This window comes from Dromiciops gliroides, chromosome 3, assembly GCF_019393635.1.
Source record: "Dromiciops gliroides isolate mDroGli1 chromosome 3, mDroGli1.pri, whole genome shotgun sequence".
In the NCBI taxonomy this organism is placed as follows: domain Eukaryota; kingdom Metazoa; phylum Chordata; class Mammalia; order Microbiotheria; family Microbiotheriidae; genus Dromiciops; species Dromiciops gliroides.
The window spans coordinates 614,288,564-614,316,317 of NC_057863.1; the positions used below are offsets into that span (position 1 = coordinate 614,288,564).

The window sequence follows — 27,754 nt, forward strand, 5'->3', positions numbered from 1 at the left end:
GTGATTTGGGGTTTCCATGACCCCATCTTTGTTTTATTATAGTCAGACTGAAAAGACGTGATCTTGAAAAGCCATGCGGCTTCAGCATCAGGAAGTGATGTTTGTTTGTGGGTCCTGTCAATCAAAATTGCCAGCCAATTAGCTTGGAGTTGTGTGTGTGGATGGCCCTGTTTCCTGTTTGACAGGAAGCTTCTAGGAGGAGGAAGGAGCAAGGGGCGCTTTTTGAGAGAGGTCTCCTATTATTTTCTGAACCCCAATATTACGGCAAGCCATCCAATTAACTCTCCCCATACGGGGGGGGGGAAGGTATGAGTTTTAATATTTGAGTCATGTATCTAGTTTGAATTTATTGCAGAATATGGTATCAGTTGGTGGTCGGCCTCAGTGAAATATGAAGCACGGTTTTTGGGTTTTGTTTTGTTTTGTTTTGTTTTGCTGAGAAGGAAAGAGGAGAGGCTGCTACAGATGATTTAAGAAGAGATATTTACAAGTTGTGCTATATGAATGTAATGGAATACTACTGTGCTATAAGAAATGATAAGCAGGCAAATTTCCGAAAAACCTGGAAAGACTTACATGAATTGATGCTGAGTGAAGTGAGCAGAACCGGGGGAACAGTAACAGCAACACTGTGCAATGATCAAATATGATTGACAGCTCTTCTCAGCAATAGAGTGATTCAAGACATTTCCAAAGACTCATGATGGAAAATCCTCTCCACATCCAGAGAAAGAACTATGGAGTCTGAATGAAGATTGAAGCATACTACTATCACTTTGGTTGTTTTTTGTTGTTTCCTTTTTCTTTTCTTTTCTTTCTTTTTTTTTTTTTTTTTTGGTGGGGGAGAGGTTGTGGCTTTTTTCCCTTTTGTTCTGTTTCTTCTTTCAGAACATGACTTATGTGGAAACCTGTTTGCATGATTGCACATGTCTAATATTAGATTATATCAGATTGCTTGCCATCTTGGGGAGAGGGAGAAAAATTTGGAACTCAAAATCTTACCAAAAAATGAATGAATGCTAAAAATTATCTTTACAAGTAATTGGGGGGAAATATTATTTTTTAAATGAAATCTAATGTAACATCCATAGAAAGTTTTCATCGAATTTAGAAATGCCTTTTAATAAATAACAGAAAGGAGAATTCAAGAACACTCAGCAACACATGGGCAAGTATGAAGGCAGATAGTGAGAGAGATCTAGTGTTAACATTTAGAAAAGGATGATGAGTGATGGCAGATTAGTGGAGCAAAGGATTCAAGGTTCAGAGAGAGTCTACGCTGAGGTTTCCATTCTATTAAAGTCTTATTAACCCAACCAAATATTGCCCACTTATCCTGCAGAGTGAAGGATGCGTCTTTTATTTCTTTTGACAAGCATGACTGGTAATATACAAAGCACCCAAGCCTCATTCTTTTGTTTCCTATATTTGAGCTCCTTCATGACGCCTACTACAGACTGCCTTGTATTTTAACTTTTCACATTAAATGCAACTGAAAAAGCATTTATCAGGCACCTACTATTTACTGTACAAATCTTGAGTAATTTCCACCCCAGGAAAGTCCCTGGTCCTGATCTATTCAACATTTTTTTTAAACACATCACTCCACTGCCTCTAAACCTCCTCCATTTGTTCTTTTTTTTTTTTAAAGGCAACTGGGGTTAAGTGACTTGCCCAAGGTCACACAGCTAGTAAGTGTCAAGTGTTTGAGCCCAGATTTGAATTCAGGTCCTCCTGACTCCAGGGCCGGTGCTCTATCCACTGCGCCAGCTAGCTGCCCCCTCCATTTGGTCTCGAAAGTCCTAACCTCATCCCACCTTTCCAGATCGTTCATATAAGATGTATTCCATTCAAACTGGACTACTTGCTGTTCCCCCAAACTCGCCATTTCCTTTATTTGAATCCCTGCAAAGACTGATCTCCATGTCTGGAATGCTTTCCAGTCTCACTTCTGACTCTTGAAACTACTAGCTCCCTTCAGGGCAGACTGATTAAGTGCCACTTCCAACATGAGACTTTTCCATCAAGAAAAGTCCTGAGGAACTTTTTCCTGCTTGCTTCTCACCACCACCACATCTTTTTTTTTTAACTCTTCATTTCCTTTGTATGTTGTATCTCCTTATTTGTCTACCTGAGAGGCAGTGTGGCACAATAAGAAGAGCACTGGATTGAGAATCAGACCTGGGTTCGAATTCCAGTTGTGTGACCTTGGACAAATCACTTAACCTCTCCTGCCTTCAATTTCTTCATCCAAAGATGTGGGAGTTGGACAAGACGATCTCCAAGGTTCCTTCCCACTGTAAATCTATGGTCCTATGCTGTTTGCCCAAAGAAGAATGCAAGCTCGTTGAGAACAGGGACTTATCTTATTGTTTTTGTAACCATCCCCAGTGTGGAACGTGGAAGAACTACTTTGCTTTGCCTGACCCGAAAATATTGAAAAAGCAGTTGGGATGAGAGAAATTATAAAAGGGACAATTTCAACTTCAGAAAGGGGCAATCAAAGCTATTCAAGCAATGTGAGCTTTCTAAATGTAGAATGGGTTTCAGTGGAGGGATTTAAGTTCCCCTTAACTGGGGATCTCCGAGGTGAGGTTCGGTGACTCATTCTCATTGATTTTATGAACTGACAGAATCCTCTACCTGTCCCTCCCCGGTGCTAGGAGGGATGCAACGATGAACAAGACACACTTTACTACAGCAAGAATGGTAAAGTGTGTATATATTCTTAAATAATTCCATGGATCTGTGTCTCATTGGTATGGGTATTCCCTGTCACTATTGCTACCAGTCGAAGAGCTTTTATGAGGCATTCACCATGAGCAGTACTACTGTGTCAAGTTCTGTATCTACCAAAAAAAAAATGGCAAAAATAGTCTCTCAAACAGCTGACATCCTAATGAAAGAAAAAAATATCCATAATAGGTATATGCAGGATACATGAAGAGTAGACAAAAGTAGATCTAACCCTAGAAGGAAAGGATCTGACAACTAGGACTATGAAAGGCCTCTGGCAGAAGATAGCATTTGAACTGTCTGGAGTAAGGCTAGGAATTGAATCACAACATTTTAATCAGCAGAGACAGATCCCAACCCATGCACCCCTCCTCCTCCTCTGTGATTCTTGCTCATGCTTCACCAGAGGTTCAACCAACATGCTGGAAGCCTCTCTTTTGATATTTTTATGTCTTGTGGGCATCAAAATTATTCTTTAGCCATCCATTATTCTTTGTTTTTGCTACGATGGGTCTACTTTCTTTGCTGATATCAGTCAATAATATTTCCTCCCTTATACCATACCTTTAAATCATCAAAGGACTTATGCTGTAATGTGTGTGTGCTTACCCTGTGTCTTCCCAGTGACCTTTGGATGACTCTTCCAAATCTGATTCCTTAGAAACATTAGCACCATTGTTCTCGCCATAAAGTATCACCAGGAGAACATTTGTGTTGAAAAAGATGGGTCTTTGTATCATCTTAAGCAAATGAAGACAATTAAGAGACTTCTAATGCTCTTATCCCAAACACAAACCACAATCGGCATTTTCCCTTCTATTCAATTCTGGGCCCAAATGGCTAACTCAATAGATTGACCATCCAACTCCATGGCATAGTCTGATCAACAGGAATTCTTCATCCATTTAGCTATTCCTGACTGGTATTCATCTTACCTGTCAGGGGAGTAGCAGGGCACAACATAAAAGTGATAGCTCTGGAGTGGGACTACCTAGGTTCAAATGCCACATCACCTGTATGACTTTGGGCAAACCACTTAGTGGGACTGTTTCCTCACATGTAAAATGAAAGCTATGAATGAGATGGTCTCCAAGGTTGCTCCCAGGTCTACAACTGTGATCCTTTCTAGGAATGTCTGTGGATGATTACGGGATTCACCAAATGACCTTGTAAAGTTTCAGGGTTTGATGAAATCAGAATATCATTTGCAAATAGGAGCATCTCCAGCATCTCACCATCTGTAAAGACTCCTACTTCCTTGTGGACCTTCTGTAAGACAACCTTCCTGGAAGAGTAAAAAGCTACAAAAGGTATTTACCAGGAAATATGTTCAACAAATACGTCCTTCAGTACCACGGATATGCATAAAATTCAAATAAAATTATTCCAAATTGACATAGATATTAATCCAAATATTATTTTCAGATTTCACTGTATTTTAATTAATTCAAGCCTGATCAGTGAAATCCCATAGCAATGTTAAAGAGGTCAATTTAATCAACACCAAAAAACTGAATAAAAAACACATTGTCCAAGCTGTGACATGTAGCTTGACAGGCAACCTACTGAATTACTCCTTCACTGTATGTATCTTAGATAGGTTTTACAGAGGCACAGTGTGCTGGATCCAGAGGGAGAAGGAGATGGGATCCAATAGTATCTGGGAAACTGTGCAGTACTTTCAATGATCCCAAACTACCTGGTGCTGCAAAAAAGCCCTTCTCTGTGGCACCAATGCTACTTTTTTCCATTGGCTTTCAACAATATCTATCATTCAGCTACAAATCATGGGACACCATGATTTCAGAAGAATTAAAATGACAACCCAAAAGGCAATGGAAAGATTAATGATGGTTATTAAGCAACTAGCAAGTCACTAATGATTACTTATGTGTCAGAAGAGGTATAAAAAGATATGCATTACCAGAAAAGAAGGTTAAAGATGTTCACAATAGCAAGAATGAAACAACAGCCAAAACAGTAGACTAATTCCACAAAATTTTAAGAGAACAAGAGGAAGACCCCTAGTACATTTGGTAAACCCTTCCTGATGATTTAAGGTAGTAAGGACTAGAACAGCACAGGATAAAAAGATACTGAAGAAGTCATGATCTACATCAGTGGAAGAAAGAACCACACCAAAGTAACCACAGATTCCCCAAAATACCAAAATTGTTTTCATATGTTTACAAATTTACCATCTAACTGACTACATTGGGAGTGAAAGAAAGGCAAGGGGTGCTGACCATATTGTTCTGTGAAGTAACAACTTCACACTTGGATTTTCACCTGTTTCTTCCAAAGTAACCATTAGTAGTTTTGAAAGGAAGAGATATAGACCTTCCATCTTTCTTCCATTTGAATACTAATCTTTGGCATCATCATAAATTGCTCACCCAGAGCAAGAACTATCTCAGACCTAGAAGTGATACACATGTAATAAACTCTCATGTTCCTGACCACACAAGGACATTTGTATACTTACTGGCAACACAATTCTGAATAACTTAAGAATTATTTGGAGGGAGAAAAGAAGGTCATTTGAATACCACAACCACTTATTTTAGCCCAGGTTAAACACCGTTTCAAGTTCATTCCCCAAATGGATGTAGAGTTGGACCCCAAAGCAGTTTGGTATATGCACCCATTTTTTATATATGACTTGGCTTGGTGAAAATAAAGCCAAAAATTTTGGCCCTATTCTTTACAGAGATAGGGTGGTAAAGAATGCTACATATAAGGGCATATACTTTTTGCATACACTGTTTGGTTTTGCTGTAGTTTTTATTTTTTTGTCATAGGGAATGACTCTCTGGAAGGGAGTGGGAGAGTGACATATTGGGAAGTGTAGGTGATTAAAAAGCGTTTTTAAAAAAGAAAAGAAAGCCAACAGTGCTAACAGCCATACAACAGCCATTCTCAGTCTCACTCACAAAAATGTGGTCACACATTGGTAAAACAACTTTAAAGTTGGTTTTTAATCTAGATTTCATCAGAATACAAAACTCCATTTTCATAGATAAAGTGGCACATCTTTGCAGCTTCTATTGCACCAAGAATTTAAAAGTAAGAACACAAAACAGAAACATTTGGTTTGAAAACACTGCAAATAGCCAAGTACAGTACTTTGGTAAATTAAAAATAAAAAAGGCTTAGATCGACAGAATCTGAAAAAAACACTTTGGGGTGTAAACTACAGACATTAGACTCTAGGACATGTTTCTCATCATCAATTTCCATAGATAAGGCAAGACTTGCTAAGTCTATGGATCATGACCCCATGGAGGTCTTAAATATCTCCAAACTGAAGCTAGAACAAGTGTAGTGCAATCTGAAAAAAGAGAAGGCCCCTCGTACATCAACAGGCATTCACACCCTTTTTAAAGGGCATGCTGGTACGCCAGCACCATGGCTGGAGACCCAAGGGCAGGCAGGCTTGAGATGACAATTCACCTCTCTCCTTTCTCTTTTGTGAATGTATGGCTGTTGAAGTATACCAGATGGATAGCCAGGGAAACCAGATGCCCTTTAATCCACAGAAAAAGGGGAAGCAAGGGCAGAACATCATAAGGTTCACACCCAAACACTTCCACATCAGAGGCTCTAACAAACAGAGCAGCCAGAGGAACAAACAGTAGTTTGGTCTCCATGTCCAAGTTCAAATTATTGTAAGGAAATCATACAAGTAATCTTTAGGATACTCCCTAATAAGAACTGGCATTAGACCTGCCAATCTACTTCACGTGGACCACTGAATCATCATCCAGTGGTAAATTACCTTCTACTCCTACCAACCCTGATCAAAGTCAGCTAACAGGGGCGTGGGGAGGTGGTGAGAGGGAGGATAAAAGGTTCGGTATCACTGGTGTATCACCAGCTTAAAAGCAATTTGTTATATAGAAGTTTATGCCTGTGGAAACAAGTTTCCAAAATTGGTACCCACACTACTAAATATCTGAACATAAACATCCAGGAAACAGACAAAGCATACATCTCTCATCTGGCTCTATCTTCAAGGTTTACATTTTGAGATAGAGAACCATATTTGCACTTTGTGACTTATTTTCAATCTTCTTATGTTCTGAGAAATTCGCCATCTTTCATTTAAACATATGATTGTAAAGGGATTCTGATTATTTTCAGCATTAGGCAGCATGGTGTTATAGAAAGAGTGCTGGTTTTGGAGTCAATAGACCTGGGTTCAAATCCTGTCTCTGACAATTATTAGCTATGTGACTGTGAACAAGCCTCAGGTTCCTCATTTGTAAAATATGGCTAACACCTGCACTACCAAGCTCACAAGGTTGTTGTGGGAAAAATACTTTGTTAAAGCATTACATAAATGTGAGTTGTTATCACAACTTAGGGACAAAACTTAAATTTTAGAATTGTCAGTAAAAAAAATTCAACTTTGCAGGAAGACATCTCTATAAAAAGTGATGTCTATTAATCAATGATGCCATCCGTGTCAGCATGGCTGTATGAAGCTCTCTGATTTGGAATGATATCTACTAGGAAGTCTGAGATGAATAACACTAGGAAATGACTAAGGCCAACAATACATAGGCAAACTGTATAGTTTCTGTAGTTAAAAACTTTGAAATGAACGGTGCCCCGAGGCCAAAATGTGCACACCTGTACTTCTACTCCAAAAATGGGGAAGAACTAAGACTATATATGCAATGAACTGCACTATTCATCTCTATTAGAATGCACTATTCATCTCTAGTTGGCAAGCATGCCTTTCTGAGGTTACTTCTGCCTCAGGATCCACATGTATATTTCTTTACTTACTGTTTTGAAAATGATCAAAAGTTTCATTAGAATTTAGCATTTCAGGAATGGTGAACTGAGATCACTATTGTTGACCTGGTAAAACCCAGGCAAGGCCTAGGGAGGTTCCCCTAAACTAGAAATGCTGCAGTAGTGGCATCAAGATCTACCATATTAGTTCAAAGGGGATGTTAGGGCATATTTACAATGGGGGCTTGCTTGCTGAATGCCCAGGACAGCAACACAGCCCATTTAACTCATTCACAAAAGGTTTCCCCTCTTCAACTGCACTTTCACAGGTAACGGCTTCCCTAGAGTAGCATTAACAGAGCATTAGCAATTACCTACATTCCAGCTTCTCCTGAGCCCAGGTCTAGCTGCTCCACAGGAGAGGTCACACAGTGACAGATGCCAAGAGAGCTATGGAAATGTTTTCTGTGCTTATGGAAGAAACTCTAGATGGTCCTCAACTAGCGGTTAAGGGTTTTTGCCACAACTTCCTCACCCAGAGATCATACCTGAAAGCATAGATTCAGTTTGTCAAAAGAGTATTACGCTTTTACACACACACACACACACACACACACACACACACACACACACACACAGAAAATTGAATTCCACAATCCATTCTGGTGGCTTCTAGGGGTACTAAATAGAAATGGTCTGACCTAAACATTTCTCCCTGATTCAGCAGCCACCAATGAGGGTTTTTTCACCCTCCTATCCTAATATGAAAAATTACTTTAAAACTTTATAAATGTAGTGCTACTAATTAAACTACCACAGAGCTTTTGAGTGCTCCCTTCTTTTCTCTGCAGTAAGAGTATTCAGGGAAAAGTCCATTTAACACTAAATGTCCCAATGACATGGAAGTTTAAAAGAGATTCAATTCCTAATCATGATTCAAATAGGTGACCCTGACTAGGCTAGCAGCCACCAATGTGGTCTTATCAGATATTAAAAATACAGAGCTTTCCAAATTGTGACTGCATACCAATATAAAAGCCCTTTCAAGGTACATCCATGGATTTCATTTATCCTGCTTTATGGGTAACTGAGGCAATAAATTCTTAAATCAAATCTTAAACTAAATGATGACGACTAAGATAAAAATCCATATCCCCAATTCCTAAAAGTTAGCACGGAAACAGCATCAATTTAGAACTGAAGATGTGAAAGAAAACAATGACACCAATCAATTAAGTAGCTAGTTGATGAACAGAGCCACTATCATTTAATCCCAGAAATTTTGTGGATTATAAATTACTCAATCCTAAAAACAAGAAGATATGACAAAATAAATGCTCTTTAATCTTTATAGTGCCTCCCAAATTCCTAGAGATAGACAAGCTCCTCTTGACCACTAACAGTGACCAATGAAGCAAGAGGTAGTATCCTCCAACATTTCCTACGATGGGTCCCTTCAGTTACCTCTGATTAAGAATGCTGAATTTCATGTTCACGTCATTCTTCTCATTCTTTCTGATGGGGCCCATTCTCCTTTGTCTGCTGTCACGGAGAAGCACAAACCCAACAGAACAGAAAGACAGCTCATTCAGAAAAAGCTTGGTCCCAATTAGGAACGTGCCCGGAGATGAACACCAATAGAGTAACCATCCTAAATTATGTTTATAAAAGTGTTCAGAAGCACTCAAAGGTAGCTCTCCAAGACAAAAGGAATCATTTGCTAAATAATGGAGACTATCTCAACCCAAAGGATTCTACAATATGCAGAAGAGAAAAAAAAACTACTGACCAGTATGCATGGTCTGTCTCCACCTAGCTGTTTAAGAAACCTGATAAATATTACAATCTGTACTCTGGAAAAATCCCAAACCACAATGTCCTGGGAACAATCCCAGAAAAATGTTAATGTTCCAATCAAAAGGTCATCAAAATGGAGACAAAAAAATCAAAATACATCATTCAAACCAAAGAAAGCATAAATGCTGCTGCTAAAAAGATAATTTCATGAATCCAGGGCCAGCCCAGACAACAATAGCTATACAATTCAAATATTGCTTTTATAGGTCTCCTTTCTGGGAATCTTTACAACTGGGATCACTTTTTTAAATGGGAAATCAATTCATAATATAACTTATGACTCATCAAGTATTGTTTTCACACAAACCAGTCAAAATTTGAAGATTAGACACCATACACACAAACATTCCCAAATAGGAAAGTGTTCTTTCACACAAGCTAAGAATCCTGAGAAAACATGCTCAAATTGCTCAAACCCTGCTATGCAATTTCAGAATCAGAGTTTAAGGACCTTAGCTGAGATATCTGTTCTGACCCATGATCCACAATGACAAGTGCAGTGAGTTTTTTCTACTATCAAAATCCCAAGAATGAGAAATAAGTTCATTATTACAAGGAATTTGATTTCCATGACACTAAAGAAATTTTAATTCATGGACCAACACAGTTAAGTTTCCTTGACATCTTTGATAGCAGCTTTCCAAATCTAAAATGGAAGGGAAGAAATCTGAGATGTTTAGAATGTCAACTTAGGGGAAAAAACAAAAACAAAAATCATTCTTCCTAACAAGTATGGTTCTCCCTTTATAAAAACAGTCCTACACATAAAGAATCCCTTTGAAGGCAGGTTCTTCTCAGACATCAGGTCAGGAATTTCTTGATATCCCCTTCATTACTATGAAAGAGAAGAAAACCCTGTTCCAGTCATGTCCAAAGTTTCAGAAATGTCTTGTAAACAATAAGGCAATCTTTTCCATTTCAAAGAAATGGGTACCCATGAAGTCAACACTTCTGCTTTTTCTTTCTTCCCTCTTTAACAGTCAGAAGCATTAGCTAGCATATGGCTTGAGTACAACTAGACGTGAAAAGCACCTGGTTCAGGTTGAAACTCAATATTAAAATCCAAGAGGGGGAGAAATCTAAATTATCTGATTTTTCACCCTGACTATAGGCCCCATCTGTCCCTATATTATACAGCTTTGGAAAAACAGTTCCTGAATTTTTGTCTATGCAATTAGGATCAGAAGAAAATAAAAGTCTAAACTTGTTCCTGAGTTGGAGATCATTTGCAAACTACCCTGTATATTAATGTCTGCATAAAAACAAGGGGAGGAAAACAGGCTTGTCATTCTAAAACTGAAACTACCAACTTGAATTAATTTGTGAACAATACAGCAAAACTCACCCCAAATATTAAGGAAAGAGTCCATAACCTTTGAACTCACTATCAGGGAGAGCAGAGCCACACTTAAAATGTTCCACTGACCTAATTAACCATTCCTAAGTTCTTGAGTTTTACAGGTGATTTTTACTGCACATGTGGTCAAAACAACAAAAGAACACATCACTGATGAAATGCTAAATTAAAAAGAGCTAGGGACAAACTAATGTGTTTGTATATGTTCTGTAAGCTTTTTCCTTTCTTTGTGTGTGTGTTTTTTAATGATGGCCTTATCAGAAAGCTTAGTCTATTTCCTATTCAGCAATCCATTTTCCATCAGCTTATTGTTTTAAAAGACACCAAGACCAGTCAGATGTTGAGGGCAGCAAAGGTCTTCACCAAGGTGACCTGGGCACTAGCATCTGCCTCACTGCGATTGTTATCAGTGTTGTTACTCCTGTTCTCCTGTGCTTTCTGACGGTGTCGCTCCTCCTGGCGCCTCTTCTTTTCCAGGCGCTGCTGCTCTTTCTTTTGTTTATTTGTTACCTGAAAAAGAAGACCGTCCATATCAGTGTATGCAGCTCTGACACAGACCACTGCTGCCAACAAGAAATGCACATGCTCGTGTGCACGCGCACACGCGCACGCACACATGCCCATGTGCACACACACTTTAGCTTTTCCATAGGAATTCAGAAAACTTTCCACAGAAAAGAAATAACCTTTGATGTAAGAAAACAAAATAACTAAGTTTCATTCTCCACTCTCTAGTCTTCCCTTCATGACCCAATACTCGGTGAAAGTTCTGTTACTTCTCAAATTATCTAATAACCTAAAAAATGAGAATTAAAATAATTTTAAGGGAACATCAAGCCCAATTTTTTAAAAACTGCTAAAAACAATAAAATTCAATGGTGGTTGGTATTGTAGAAATGGGCACCCTATTAAAATGCTGATGCACTGTAAAATGGTGAGAGCTTTTTGGACAGCAATCTGTTGAGCATTAAGTACCTACTTATGTCCCAGTTACTCTACTTCAGCAAAAGTACAAAAACAAAAATGGAACCGTCCAAGCCCTTAAGGAGCTTACATTCTATCGGAGGAGAATAAGTCTGATCGGAAATGGGTATGTAAAACTAAATACCGTGGCACTAATAACCAGGGGAAGGCAGCAAGAAAGTGACACATGAATTAAGCTTTGAAGGAAAAATGAGGAACTGGAGAGGTGGAGGTTAGGGGTTAGGAGTGGAGGTGAAGGATGTGAGGCTAGAACATCAGAGTACATGAGGGGTAATGATGAGTAAAGCTAGAAAGGCAGTTTGGAGCTAGGTTGCTAGGGGCTTAAGGAGTTTGTATTTGATCCTAAAGAGATACCAGTGGAGTTAAGTGGGAAGGGAAATGTCATGGCCAGACCTGTGCTTCAGGACCCTTGATTTGGCAGCTGTGTGAAAGATGGATTGGAAAGAGAAGAGATCTGAAGCAGGGAAACTCCTACAATAGCACAGGAAAGTGCACACAGGCATGCACACCCAAGAAGTAGGACACATAGGTTAGCCTCTCACAAAACCCAGTAAACTGGACACAGTAGGCACTTACTCTTTCATTCATCTTCACTCATCCACCACTCAAAATATAACATACTATATGACAAGTTCCTTTCCACAAATCTAATGACAAGGAAAGTCTCTATATGTGGTCTTATCTTGTGCTACTCTGATCTTTTTTTTAAGTAAATTTGAGTTTTTAAAATGAATCCCAGTAATTATATCAAATTTTATATTCAGGGGCAGCTAGATGGCGCAGTGGATAGAGCACTGGCCCTGGATTCAGGAGTACCTGAGTTCAAATCCAGCCTCAGACACTTAATAGCTAGCTGTGTGACCCTGGGCAAGTCGCTTAACCCCAATCGCCTCACTAAAAAAAAAAAAAATTTATATTCAGTCCAGGAAAAAAGATTGAGGAAATATAATAACTCTTTTCAAATACCTAGTGAGTTGTCACATGAAAGAGGAATTATTATTCCTTTATTATTCTGTGTCACCCCAGAGGGTGTAATTAAAACTAAAGGATGGAAGTTACAGGAAGAAAAGATTTTGGATTAACACAAGGAGAGACTTTCTAACAACCAAAACTGTCCAAACGTGGAATGGACTGTCTTAGTGCATTCTCCTTCATTATAAATGTTCTAGTGGAGACTAATAACCAATTGTCAGGGATGCTGTAGAGCACTGGTGTCAAACTCAAAGAGAATAGGATCCCTGTGGCTACATACTGACCTGGAAAATCACAAATATACATTATCTATGCTGTATTGTATTTTTGTTAAACACTTCCCAATTAAATTGTAATCTGGTGTAGCCCTTGAGTTTGACAACTCGGCTGTATGGAGGGGAAGGCACTTGTTTGGGGTTCCTTCTAACTCTGAGCCTTCAATTCCAAACCACTTTAATGAACAGCACCCCACCATCAGCCTTTCTGCTCCCCTCCTCTATACCTTTAGAGGCTGGCTTTTACTTGTTTTGTTTTCTCCAACAGGACTGGTCTGTGTTTTATTGTTTTCATTTCCACTTTCACTTAAGCTTTGACTTCCAAAGATTCTGTTTCCACTGCCACCCTCCTCCCATATGGAGCCACGCTGTTTCTGAGCTCTTCCATAGATCTCCGGTTTCTCCTCTGCTTCATCCAAAGAAAGGTATTGTGCTGAAATAAATTGAGAACCCGAGATGTTCAAAGACTACATCTGCCATGTTAAATGACTCCAGGGCTCATTGAGTCCCAAGAATATTATCATTTAGGAAGCCAGTTTTCTTGAGGTATTCTCCTACCAAGCCACAAATATCAATTGATCACAGCAGCCAATAAAGGACCCAAATAGACTGAAAGATTTTAGTTAAGTGGACACCCACCCTACCCCACCCCACCCCCAAAAAAACCCTGATGCTCTTTCCCATAATCAACCTTCATAGAAATTAAGTAAGGTGCTTCAATTTCCAACATAAGCTTTTAAGAACATATCCTCATTTTCATTTAACTAACTAAAGAAAGAATATCACCAGTCACAAAATCGAAGATACTGTAACTAAACCCTTTGGGGTAGATAAAGTATAATATATAGAATACGTAAAAATTTGACAAACAAAAGTACCTGGAAAACTATATGGCTCAAATAATTGATGAGGTAATATTAAACCCTTCATCTCTGCAGCACCAGTAAAGATCTACAGTTCAAGATGATCCAGATTTGAAAAGCTATCATTTGACAGATGTTGGTGATTTAGATAAACATGGTAGATTCTAGCTAAGGATTCTAAATAATATAATTAGGTGCTCTGTCCTTCCATTCTATTTTAACTGCAATGGTTCTCACAACTATGAAGCCAAAGAACTCTACCTCAAGGAGCTAATGCTAACAAAAACCATAACGTCTATAGTTAGAGAACAGAAGACTATAGACCCCACTTTCCATTAATGCTAATTCATTTTGCAGTTTCATAAACAATATGTGATCTACTTACGGTTTCTCTTCCCCTGGTTCATCTGTACCATTGCTAGTATTGCAGATTCAATATTGTAATTCTCAGCTTCTAGGTTCTGAACTATTAAATTAACATCCTACCCAAAAAACAGAAAGATGTGTCAATATTCTATTTCCATGTGCCTATCCAATTACACTGCATCAACTTAATAACATATGGCAACTATCCTAGTTAAAAATTTCCATATACTTTACTCTTTATAGAGAATTCCTTCATTTCAACAATAGCACTACCTCAGAGTATGCATCAAGAATGATCAATAAAGTCTTTCAAATAACTTTGGGGCAGAGCTAAATACTAGTTTAGTTCCCTACTTTTAATGGAAAATGTTCCCTTCTTTTTAATAGATTTTTACCAATACCAAACAATAATTTAAAAACCCACATATGCTATTTTTATAATGAGAGCAATACCAGGAAAATCTACAAAATGAAAGGGAAATGAATAATCAGTGTTCATTAAAGTTAGGGAAAAAAACACACCATATATAATTACCCAATGCTACCCAGTAAGTACGGTATCATCAGACAGGAAATCAAAATTCTCATGAAACTAGTTTGGCACAAGAAGCAGACTTTTATCACTGAGAGGGGCAGATATTCTCAGTGTACTAACATTGCAAACTGCGGCCAATGGGAGCTATGTGCACTAAAGAATATTGATTACAAAGTAGTTTTCAACTATGTAGATACTAACTGAACATCCAGTTGCATTACAAACTTTCTGTACAGCATCTTCTACTTCATCTTTCAAGTCATCTTCAAAGTCATCCTCCTTTGGCTTAATCTTCTCTCTCTTATTTGATTCATCTTTATTAAGCATCTGAAACTAAAAAAATTTAAATTTGGAGACAAGAATTACGGATTTGAACTTACTGTCTTTATTGTCTTCATTGGAGGCAGATATTCTGATCTCAAACAAAATAAAATGCATGAAAGAAAAATGATGAAAAAAACACTAAGATATTTCAAGACTTATCATGTCAATAAGTAGATCAACATTTCATTTGGGTAAGGAGATTGACACTCTCCCCTTCCCCCCCCACACACACATACACACACAAAAAGGTATCTAAATATAGTCACCACATTAAAATGCCGAACTGTTTTTCTTTGTTACAATGAGGAAGGAGGTGTTTTCTTCTAGAAGCCACTGTGATGTATGGGCAGAAGGCCTCAATATAAAAAGGGGAGGGAGGGCAATCAGGATTAAGTGACTTGACCAGGGTCACACAACTGGTAAGTGTCTGAAGCCAAATTTGAACTCAGGTCCTCCTGACTCCAGGGCTAGTGCTCTATCCACGGTGCCACCCAGCTGTCCCCTAAGACATTTATTGAATTGTCTTAGATATGGAGAAGCATTAGCCCAGTCTACACCAAATAGACAACAGCCATAGCTGCTCTTTATGGCCCTAGAAACCATAATATCGATAGTAATTTTTTAACATTATAGGCAAATCCATCTCCAGGGAAGTGCCAAAGGCACTAATAAAAGAACCTATCCCCACACACACTCTGCATTGCTCTAGCCCCGGCTGAATTATTGCAACAAGAGAGGGCTTGTCTACTTTCAGACACTGTTTGAAGACACAGATGATGGTACAAAATCACAAGTATATATCTTTTACCTGGTTCCCTGGGTTTTGACTAAAAATCAACAAGTTATGACCTAATATAGTTTCCATGCCAGTTAATCAACCTCATCTGACATAATTTATCTAATCTCACATACCTAAATTCCATAATGATGTCTCTATCACACTCAATTAATACCAAGTTCAATTTCCATAATCGCAAAAAAAAACCCCACTCCTGGATCCCTATGACCCCTTCCTGTAACCTAACTCACCCATAAGTGATATCATGCCTTAGTTTGTAAGGAAGAAAAGGAGGCACTGAATCACCATCTCTGCCTTAGTCTATGGTGGGAATAAGGCAAGGAAAATGCTACTTCATATGAAAACCAAAGGTGAAAGCAAAAGAATAAGTGGCTGAGTGGAAACTTCAGTGAAAGGAGACCAGCTTAAATACCAAGTGCTTCTATAAGAAAGCAGAAAGCACTCTGGCAAGAAAACATTCCTGTTTCAGCTACTTGAGCTGAACGAGAAACAAACCAACCCTGCAGCTCTCTATGAAAACATCCGTACAAGCTATTGAACTCTAAGGGTACCCTCTGCTTCTCTCAAGGGCTACTGTTACAAGGCTAAGAAATTTGGGAGGAAGACCATGCTCACGTCTGTCTGAAGATGGGCAGGTGCTTCTGAATTATCATTGATTCTCCGAACGCTGTCATAGTGCTCGCCATAGCGATATGCAATGTGCAGCTCCCTGACGTTGGCTTTGTCCGTACCACGAATCTGAAAGCAAAGCAGGAAGAAATGTGTGCCAACAACAAACCCTGAAACCCTGCTCCACACCCAATACCCTTCCAGTGACACTGCTTTTCTATGAGGAATTCATGCCTGTATGAACTACCTCAGGACGGCCACAAGAACTTCATATCACATATGGCCTTTAGAAGTAGAAATCAGGCCAGCTTGCAGCTACTGATTATGCTGTTCATACTCTCTGAGCCAGAGATCCCACTGCTAGGGATATATTTCAAGGAGGTCAGTGAAAGAAGAAAAAGGTCCCAGACACCAAAATGTCTCCAAGTCCCCAGTCCCTAACACTATTACACAGCAAGTACTTAATCACTGCTTGCTGAACTGAGGCTTCTGGGCTGTGTGACCCAGTCAAGCCCCAACCTGAAGCACTTCAGCTTCCACACCTTTAGACTGTCTGATACAAATGTGAGGCGCTATGCTTATCAATGGTATTTGTTTTTAGAAAAACCTTCTCTTTTTTAGTGTACAGAGAGCCTTCTCTTTTTCCTACTCACCATTTAAAAAATGAAACAGAACTGGAATTTTATACACCATTAGGTACAGTAAGGTGGCACTGTGGAAGGAGCACCAGGCCTAGAGTCCGCTCAAACACCTGCCAGATGTGTGACCCTGGGCAAGTTATGGCTTGCTTCAACCCCCTCATCTGTAAAATGGGGATAACAACAGCACCTATCTCCAGGGCTGTTGTGAGGATCAAACAAAATAATAAGGGAGAGACAAAGGAAGGGGGGCAGTAAGAAGAAAAACACTTTCAAGGAGGGATAGGGTGAAGGAAGATAGAAAATGGAGTAAATATTAAGGGGAGGGAATAAGATGGAGGGCAATACAGTTAGCAAGAGTAACTGGGAAAGAAATGATGAGCAGGATGCTATCAGAAGGACATATGAAAAATATAAAATAATAATTATAAAGTGCTTAGGACAGTGTCTAACACATAAGTAAGCACTATAAAAATGTTACTTCTTGTTATTATTTCCACATACCCCAACCCAGAATTATAATAGTCATGTTTTACCTTAAAATCCTCATTTCTAAAAAAATTCTCCTTAAAATTATCAAATAAATTTCTGAAACGGCATTTCTAAACTACTCCACGTGATATGCCTCTCTTTGTTCCCAAGGAACTAATTATCTTATTCAAACACTCCTGGCTTTGATAGGTCTTAACCCAAAATAGGCATTTACCAAATGCTTTCTGGTTGATTGTCTTTCTACAAACTTCAGTGTATCAATGTATAATTTTATGATATTACAATCCCATTCCTGTGCACAAATACATTACCCCTCAATGGCACCCACATTAATTACTGCAAGTTTTTCCTGCATAAGCCACCAATTATATTTCTGGCCACTTTACTTAAGACCCCAGGACAAGTCATTTGACCTCTTGTTGCTTTAGGTAGCTCTGAGATGAAGTTACAAGGAATGTGCTGACCTGTACTGTTTGAGGGAATTTTCTCATCTGACAGTTCCCTTTACCAATGGAATCACAGTTCCAGTCCCTATCCTCCACTTAAAGGAGCCCTAAAGCTAATTTACTTATTTAAGGCTTTGCTGTGAATTCTCTAATAGATGACTTACCTGCCACAAAGGGGCATTGAGCTGATGAATAACAACATTCATTTGATGATTTCTTGCAAAGGCTACAATTGCATCGTTTCCAGCAAAAGTACCAGCTTTTGCCAAACTGGCAACTAAAAGGAAAATGGGAGAAAAATGCAAACAAGGCTTCGGTATAATTATTCTTCTACACACAAAGATATGTAGGAGTATATAGGGTTCATCATCAATTGCTATAAAGTACATTTCTGGTGAGAAATACCTACACCAACCTTGGATACCTTGCCTTAAATTCTTACAGAAAAGATGGAGATTCGATGTGGTCATAAAAAGGTTGTAACCTCTAAAAAAGAACTAGGGAATCCAGACTCAAGAGTTATGGGTTCCCTAGCAGGGAGCAAGACACTGAGACTGAAGTCTTAAAACCAGTGAGGTACATGGTATCCACAGAAAAGTGAAATTAACAAGTCATTCTAAAAATGCTAACTCATTTTACTATCTTCTAAACTAACTGCAAAGTTTTAAAATCACAATATAACTGAATAGCTCTTAAGTTAATATTCAAAGAAAAGATTATTCACCCTAATTTTCAGGAGTGTTCCACTCTTGTGAAAAAAGTCACATTTTTTAAAAATGTCTTATAATTTTTCTATGACATATGAAAAGACTGGCTTCCAAACCTTTAATCTGACACAGAGAGAAGATGTATACATGCAGAATTCTTTCATCTCTGCTATAAGAGTCTCTCCCTCAGTCATTTCATTCTCATTCTTATCTGCCTCCAGGAATATCAGGCATGTTTAGTAGCATTTTTTGGTAGCTTTTTTTTTCTAAAAATCATTTCTTAATCTACATATAAGTTTTTCAGGAAATTAAATAATTGAAAGTTTCGATTCTCTTTAGGGCTACAACACCAAATTCAACATTCAACATTCAAAACATTCAAAATGCAATTTATGCTTGCGAAGCTGTAAACTCATTTTGTGAAATGCATATAATTTGGCTAAACATTACTTAATTGATCTGGGTAGAAAATGACCCTAGAATTTTGACTAAGGTGTCTCAGTCTAATGTGTAAAAAAGCAAAACATTCCAACAAAACTACAGAGATCTCCTCAAAATAAAGGGAGCTCAAACAACAAAGCATTTAGTTGTAAGGGGACTGAGTTGACCACCAACACTGTTCTAGGTTTACAGTGTAACCCTGGGTAAGTCACCACCTTTCAGAGGCTGTCAGAGAGTAGGCTCTGTAAAAGGAGGGAGTTGGGAGTTTATTATCTCTAAGGTCCTTTCCCATTCTAAATTGATCTTAGGAGGGAGTACTTCAGTTCATTGAACAATACTAACTGTTCATTTAAAGGATTACTTTCTACCTTTCAAGTTGGAACAGGCTTTAAGTGAAAACAAAGCCAGAAGACCTGCATTTTTTCTCATTTTAAATTATAAAAAAATCAAAGTTATAAATCACAAAGAAGGGCCCATTTGAGGATTATCTTGATATTACTTAACGGACATTCATTAAAAAATCGCTTTTAAAGAATCACTTTGTAGGGGGCAGCTAGGTGGCGCAGTGGATAAAGCACCAGCCCTGGATTCAGGAGGACCTGAGTTCATGTCCGGCCTCAGACACTTGACACTTACTAGCTGCGTGATTCTGGCCAAGTCACTTAAGCCCCACTGCCCCGGTGGGGGGGGGGGGGTGTGAATCACTTTGTGACAATACAGAGGAGGCTGCTAATAAGTATCATTACCTAATGCATTTCTCCAAAAGGATACAGTATCCCACTGACCTACCATGTTTCTCAAAGGGAACATCATCCTCCACAAAGGGTTCAAAATCATCCCGCTGTCTTATCATATAGTCAACAGTTTCCTGTCTGTGTTTGAGATGATTTCGTGAATGTCCCTCTAATTGATCACCAAGAGCTCGGAACAGACAATTGCTACAAGGAAAGAAGTTTCAATTAACAATATTTTCATTTTAATAAAGCAAGAAAAATAGCTAACAAATTAATTCTTATAAAACAAATCTGAGGAAAGCCTCCAGGATGCTGACTAATAACAATTCACTGACAAACCGATTTCCTCATGACAGCCCAATGGATGAAGTAGGCAGCACAAGGATTATCGCTTCCATTTTACATAAGAGGAAACTGAGCTCGAGGAGGTTCAATAAATCTGTTCAAGGTCATAAGCATCATAACCCTGACTTCAGAGCATTATTGGTTTTTTGACTGCAAACCCACTCTTCTTTGCATTACACCATATTGTCAGAAATCCTCACAAGTGGATTTAGAGAAAGGCTCAGACAACCAATCAGGGTAAATATGCATGAGAACAAGTGCCCACACTACCTTCACAGATTCCCCCACACTTATCTAATGCTCTAAGGTTTACAAAGCAATTTCTTCCCAACAACCCTTTGAGGTATAAAATACAAATATTCTTCGCATTTTATGAAGAAAGTAACGATCAGAGACAGAAAGTACTTGCCTGCAGGCACATGGCTACCAAATGGGAAAGCAGAATTTGGCCTATTGGCTTTTCGAAGCGAGTGATCTTTTCACTATAAAAGTAATAATCTCTCCCCCTACCCTATCCATTGAGAAGGCAAGAAAAACAAAACCCATTACAAATATGTAGAGTCAAAACAAATTTCCACACTAGCCATGTCCAAAATAAAATTCAAAAGAAGAAGAAGAAGAAGAAGAAGAAGAAGCAGCTATGTCTTGATCTGTACTCTAAATCCATCGGCTCTCTGCCTGGAAATAGAGAGCATGTTTCATCAAGAGTTCTTTATAATTTTAGTTGGCCACTGTACTGTTGTTTAGAGTTCCTCAGCCCCTGAAAGAACAGTATCTCCTTGAAAAAGTGTGGCATAGTAGGAAAAGCTCTGCACTAGGAGCACAAGACCTCTGTTCTTTGTCCCTACTTAATAGCTATACAATCATGGAAAAACCATTTGATCCCTCTGTGCCTCGGTTGCCTTATCTGTAAAATAAGGATAATGCTTTACCCTACAAGAGCAGAGGGAAGGGCCTAGACCAGATGACTTCTTGAAGTCCCTTCCAGACCCAAGATCTAGGATTTCCCCATATGACCTTAGAAATAGATAGTCTACGTGGCAATCCACATCCACTGTCCTCTTTCTGAACCAAGTTCCACTAGAGGTTCTGTGACACAGCTATCACAGCGATCTCATTACTCATTTCAGATAAAGCGTCCAAAGGTAAGTGTTTGCTAGACTCTGAAGGAGTCTGTCCAGCTAAGCAGCTTGAGAGACAAAAGCTCTTGCATCCAGTCTGAATCCTAAGGTGATAGTGAAGAAACCTACGGGAACAAACTTTCATTGAACAAACAACTCCATTAAGAAATGGAACGTGTTTTTTCCCTTGACTCCTCACCAATCACCTGGGGATCAACAACACTTACTCTTGTCAAAGGAAAACCACTCACCTTGGTCACCAGTTTCCAAATAAAGAACATCTGAACTTTAAGATCTCTTAAAGATTAATCTATTTTCCAATCTTATCACTGATTGGGGGGGGGGGGGAAGGCCCAATACTACTGAGATCCAAACAAGACAGGAACACAACCTCAGAATTGTAAAGTAATAGCAATGGGTAGAATCAGGACATGCATACTGAAGTCGAAGAGTGACACAGTCTTACTTTTCTACACAAAATGCTGTTCTTATAATATTCTCATTCTAAAACATGCTTTACTAGTTTGCCAGGCTGCTCAAAAACAAAGTCAAGCATTCTTAGAGTTGAAAGTACAAAAAAGTGAGTTCACAAGTAGGCATTTATAGAGAGGGATGCTGTAAGAAAGTAAGTCAAAATTTAAAATTTGAGACAGATTTTAAATTAGCATATATTTTAATTACTAAGATAATATGGGGTTATACCTACAGGTCAGAGAGATGCTAATACCGTACTGTCTAAGGCCAAGGACTACCTTTGAACTGAAAAGATGCATTAAAGCTTTTAAGAATGATATTGGAGGGGCAGCTAGGTGGCACAGTGGATAGAGCCCTGGAGTCAGGAGGACCTGAGTTCAAATCCGGCCTCAGACACTTAACACTTACTAGGACAAGTCACTTAACCCCAACTGCCTCACCAAAAAAAGAAGAAGAATATTGGAGGCCAAGTGGTGGCACAGTGGATAAAGCATTGGCCCTGGATTCAGGAGGACCTGAGTTCAAAACCTACCTCAGACACTTGACACTAGCTGTGTGACCCTGGGCAAGTCACCCATTGCCCTGCCCCCCCCACCAAAAAAAAATTAAGGCTCAATTGTTTCTTGTTTTTAAAATCCAATAAATGTGAATTAAACCTAGACACCATAAAGGCAAGTTTCATTACAGAAACAATTATCTCCCAACTTACACTATGTTACACAGAATCATCTCAGGAAGTATCTAGTTTAGAAGATAATATAGTAATAATGAAAGTAAGGTTTCAGAAACCTGAGAAGACTTGTATGAACTGATTTGCAGTGAAGTGAGCAGAAACAGCAGAACAATTTATACAATGACAACATTACTGTAAAGACAAACAACTTTGAAAGACTGATCAAACCAACAACAAGCAATGATTCTAGAGGGCTAATGAAATATTACTAACCTCCTAAGAGAGAGGGGATGGCTTGATCAATGAATATTGAGATATATTACTTCTGGACATGGCTAACATGGGAATTTGTTTTGCCTCAACATAATTTTTTTAATAACAGGTTTAATAACAAGGGGGAATAGGGGAGAAGACAGAGAGGAAGGTAGAAAGAAGACAAAAAAAGTAAGAGAGAGAAGGCAGATTTTCGCTAATTTTTTTTAGAGTAATTTTTTTTTTGTAAAGCCGCTGGCTAACCCACATCCATGTATTATAAAATCCCAAACTAGCAGAGTCAGAACTAGAGGTAAGCAAGATAAGTAGTTGAAAAGCTAAGGGAAAGTATGCAGGTAAATTTTTTATTATGACTTTAAGACTTTCTAAATAAATTCAAAATAAATCGAAATATGTATTCTAAGTATATCTTTCTAAATAACTTTTAATGCTAGTTGTTACATCAATTCAGCAATGGCTCAGAGTCACCAAGGAACAGTAACACACACACAAAACACAACTGTCAACCCAGCCTGGGGTATACAAGTTAGTTCTGGCTGCTTCCCCCTTACTATCCCATCACTACTATGCTCACTGGAAGTCACAGCTTTCATGTAAATGTTACCTTAGGTTGCATAATTTTGTGAAACACAACAAAGTCTAAAAAAATTCAAAGCAGTGGCTAGATTTTCTATACTCTGAATTTTGGGGGGTGTTAGCTAGGGGGTGCTCAAAAGTAGAAGTCAACAAGTTATTAAATCACTACCACATGATAATGACAAAACAATTCACGCCAACACCTGTTACTTCCCCAAGGGAATATCTTTACTCATATGGTGAAGGAACCTATCACTGACTCTAAAGCGACCACTAGCAGAGCCCACAGGATGACCTATAACACAATAGAATCTGTTTCTTGAGGGCAGGGGGTGTTTTGGTTTTGTCTCTGTCTTTGTATCCCCAGAACAGAGCATAGTGTTTAGAAGATAAGTAGGACATTAAGAGGCAAAGATGAGAGAAAAGAATATGAACAAAAACAAGGAAGGAAGAAAGAAGGCCCTTTCTTGGAGAACCACCCAGTGTATCTGGACTATAAGGTAGGAAGACAGGCTGGAAAGGTATTCTGGAGTTCCATCACTGAAAGCCTTGAATACCAGGTGGCAGCACAGTATGAACCGAAAGCCCCTTTCTTCACCTTTGAGACAAGGTGCATAACCCTGTTTCCACTGAATTTTCTTCTCTTTCATCCCATCCTTCCTTGTCAGAGACATGCTATGTTTCCCAACCCCCTCCTCTGTGTTTCTCCCTGCCCCAACCCTGTAACCCTTCCTCCCCTTCTATGAGCCCTTGTGCCCACATTTCTTCTCCTCTTCTCTCCCACTGCACCCAATCCCCTAGATCTCCCATTCCCAATTCTTTAACCACTTTCCACATATTCCTCCCCTATCCTCTCTCCCCCTAAAAGACTAGACCAAGCCCTGGACCACAAAGCAGTAAACCTAACTAAGCTTAGTTCCAGACTCTGAAACTTAGTAGCTGCGAGAGCATTAGCAATGATCTCACTTCTCTGGGCCTCAGCTTTTCCACCTATAAACAGGCATGATGACCCACACGATGAGGAAAAGCGTGGCTATAACTGAGGAATTAGGTGCACCTAAGATTCTTTTCCCTCTCCTTTCCCAAAGGGCTCCTTCTTAATTAAGTAGGATAATCCTACTTCTCTAGGCTCATCCGTCCCACCATCCACAATCCTTTCTCCCATCTCCCCTCTTACCACTGCCCCATTCTTCCTAACTCAACTCCCTAGTCCACTCTCACTCATCCTGTCCCTGTTTCCTGGGGCTCACCTCACCCAGCCAGTCCAATTTAATAAGCAGAGGCCCAAAGAATAGGCCTTGCAATTAGGAAAACCTGGGTTCAAATCCCCACCGTGGCATATTTCGGTGTGACTCTAGGCAAATCACCTAAATGTTTCAGTGCTCCAAGTAATTCTAAAGTGAGAGAAAGAGCATTATAGGACAAAGTGCTGGATTTTGAGTTGGCAGAACTGTATTTGAATCCACCTGACATTTATTACCTGTATAATCTTTTGCAAGCGACCTAACCCCTCTGGGTCTGAGTTTTCTCATCTGTAAAAAGAAGGGGTTTGACTTAAGAGATCCGTAAGTCCCTTCAGGTTCTAAATTCATCGTGCTAAGGTGCAAAACAAGTGTGAATCTAGATTGGTAGAGGAATTCTCCTACACCAATGAAATCACAATTTCAGACAAAAACAATGACAAAGCCCTGGAGAACACAAAAACAGAAATCAATGAGGACCTGCCTCAGGGAGTTTACAGCCTACTCTTCCAGGTCTTTGTCGATGACGGGTGGAAGCCTACTGATATAACCCCCAGGGGGATCCAGAAAGGAAGAGGAATATCGTCACCCCTTCCCCTCCACAATTCCTATCTCCAAAATTCCTATCCAGAAGGCCAATATACTTGGTCAGCTAGCCAAGTTCTTTCTGACCCTGTCACTCAATAAACTTCGATGGTTCCCTACTACCTCTAGATTCTAGAATTAAATATATAAACCCCTGTGTGGCATTCAAAACCCATCACAACCCTGGTTGTAACTTAACCTTTCCAGCCTTCTATACATGACTCCCCTTCTCAAACTCCATGGTCCAAACTGACCTTCTTACTGTTCCTGAACTAGATACTACACCTCCCTGTCTTTGCTCAAGCCATCCTTCATGACAGGAATGCTCTCCTTCCTCATGACTTCCCCAGATTCCTTCGAAACTCATGGCAAATCCCACTTTCTGAAAGAAGCCTTTTGGGGGCACGTCCTTTCCTCTGCTGACGACTTCCATTGGCTTGATGTATATATTCTATACATTCACAGTTGTTTGCATGCTGTCTACCCAATTAAACGTGAGCTCCAGGAGCTGCAGGGACAGACTATTTTTGTAGTTGTTTTTGTCTTTCTTTGTACCACTAGAGCTTAGCACGGTGCCCGACGAATACTTACACAGTTAAGTGTTTAATCAACGCTAATATTCTACCGAAGCCTCCCCAGACAGTAAGCTCCTGGAGGGCAAAGGCCGTTTGGTTTCCTAAATTCGGTGTGCGTCCCCTGCTATGAATCACAATAGCTATCAGATTACCTAGCGCTTTAAGGTTGGCCAAGCGATTATCTCATTTGACACCGCTCCACACACATACAGATATAGATACACAGGGCAACCCTGGAAGGTAGGTGCCCTTTTTACAGATTCGGAAACTGAGGCTGAGAAAGGTTAAGCGACTGCGCCAGAAAGTGCTTAATAAGTACTTGCAGATTGATGGATGGGCCCTCACCTCTCCACCTGTCCAGGTCTCCAGCTCGCACCTCCGCACCTGCGTCGTGACCCCTCCCATTTCCCCAGGTCCTCGAAGTGTGCACATCCTCCCTCCTCCCTCTCTCCTCCCCGGTCCGGGAGGCTCGCGCTTCCTCCCTTTCCCCCCCTTCCCCCTGCCACCTCCCCCCCTCCCACACCGGTCGGACCCCGGGCGCTCGCCTCCTCCCTCTCCCCTCCCCCTAGCCCCTCCCCCGGCGCGCGCCCCCCCCCATCCATCCTCCTCCGGCGCGCGCCTCCTCCCTCATCCATCCTCCTCCGGCGCGCGCCTCCTCCCTCATCCATCCTCTCCCTGCCTCCTCACCCGTCGCCCGGCACCTCGCGCAGCTTGAGCCCCAGGGCCTGCAGCTGGTTGGCGAAGCTGACGAACTCTTCCTCGCCTCCGGCGCCGGGCTCCGTCCGGTTCCGCCGCTCCTTGGCCAGGGCTCTCCGAGCCGCGCGCTCGTCCCGCTTCCGCTCCGCCTCGGCCTTCCGGCCGCTGCCCGGCCGGCTCTTCACTGCCTGCTTTCGGGACATGACCCGGCCCCCAGCCCAGGCGCCGGGAGGGGGAGACGACGCCCCGAGCGCAGCTGACGAGGCGAAGCAGGCGGCGGCTGCAGCGGCAGCGGCGCCGGGGCAACGGCGGAGTAGCTTCTGCGCTTGCGCCGCGTCCCTCGAGCCTCTGCCTGGCAGCGGCTTCCAGGAACCCCTGTCACGTGGCCTATGCGCAGGGCCCAGAGAGAGGGGACGGAGAAGCTGGGAGCAGCTAGAGAGGCCCCGCAGATCAGAGTAGTGTTCCGACCGCCCCCTAGCAGGGAAGGTGATACTCCGAGGAAGGCCGACCTAAAGTTTTTGAAGCTGGAAGGAGTCTTAAAGGCTGTCTTTTCCAACCCTTGCATTCTTTGGAAATGAGAATCCTAAATGGTCAAGGGCTGGATGGGTGGATGGGGTGTTAAAATCCTACTAGGTGGGGGCAGGTAGGTGGTTCAGTGGATAGAGCACTGGTCCTGGATTCAGGAGGACCCGAGTTCAAATTTGGCTTCAGGCCACTTGATACTTCCTAGTTGTGTGACCCTGGGCAAGTCACTTAACCCCATTGCCTCACCAAAAAAAAAAAAAAAACCTTACTAGGTGTAAAGCTCTGTGCTAAGCACTGAGGGTACAAATAGAAAATGGATAGCCTCTGCCCTCAAGGAGTTCACATTCTAACAGATGACACACTTAGGTCTCGGAGGCAAAACAAATGAAAAAAATCCCATGGTCCATAGAGCATGCAAAGCAAATGATAATACCTCTTTTATTAAAGTCATTCATTTACTGGGGCCCAAGGAAGTGACTTGCCCAAGGTCAGAAAGGTAGTGAACCTCAGCGTCTCTTTCACAGTTCATATTTATGTTTAAGGATTTGCTTACATTATCTCATTTGAGAGCATCAATCAACCGGGCATTGTACTAAGCACCAGGGTAATTTTTTGTGTCTTTATAAATATCTCAGCCTACTCTCACAACAATTAATACATGCTTTATCTAATCAAATGTTAAGGGCTAAAATTCTAGCTAGTCTGTCTAAAATATCTAATGAGTGGTCGCCAATAAATTATAAGCTTTAGCAAAAGTTAGGCTTTTAAGCATTTATTAAGGAGAATAAGAAT

At 40.3% G+C, this 27,754-nt stretch overlaps 1 protein-coding gene across 3 annotated transcripts; it reads right to left on the bottom strand.

Moving 5' to 3' along the window:
- Window positions 1-5,695: 5,695 nt before the first annotated feature.
- On the bottom strand, window positions 5,696-26,733 carry OTUD3 (OTU deubiquitinase 3). Of its 3 annotated transcripts, XR_006355726.1 has the most exons (9): window positions 26,429-26,733; window positions 19,934-20,082; window positions 18,161-18,273; window positions 16,427-16,549; window positions 14,890-15,021; window positions 14,173-14,269; window positions 13,152-13,357; window positions 8,944-11,203; window positions 5,696-8,027 (listed from the first exon to the last, which is right to left on the bottom strand). XR_006355726.1 is itself a non-coding variant. In XM_043996646.1 (8 exons), exons 1-8 carry the CDS (start codon window positions 26,638-26,640, stop codon window positions 11,027-11,029), a joined length of 1,203 nt encoding a protein of 400 aa, XP_043852581.1. In that variant the 5' UTR covers window positions 26,641-26,733; the 3' UTR covers window positions 5,696-11,026. The 3 variants fall into 3 exon arrangements, 2 of the variants coding, with proteins under 2 accessions (XP_043852581.1, XP_043852580.1); XM_043996646.1 differs by having other exon boundaries at window positions 5,696-11,203; window positions 14,890-15,015; XM_043996645.1 differs by having other exon boundaries at window positions 5,696-11,203.
- Between the last annotated feature and the right edge of the window lie 1,021 nt (window positions 26,734-27,754).

Excerpts from the sequence above, each read along its gene's own strand:
- OTUD3 (XM_043996645.1), bottom strand. The coding sequence starts at position 26,640 with ATGTCCCGAAAGCAGGCAGTGAAGAGCCGGCCGGGCAGCGGCCGGAAG. Across the intron at positions 18,274-19,933 it reads TGTTCCCTTTGAGAAACATG|TTGCCAGTTTGGCAAAAGCT; the intron begins GTAGGTCAGTGG and ends TTTTCCTTTTAG. Across the intron at positions 14,270-14,889 it reads GTAATGCAACTGGATGTTCA|GATGTTAATTTAATAGTTCA; the intron begins GTTAGTATCTAC and ends TTTTTTGGGTAG.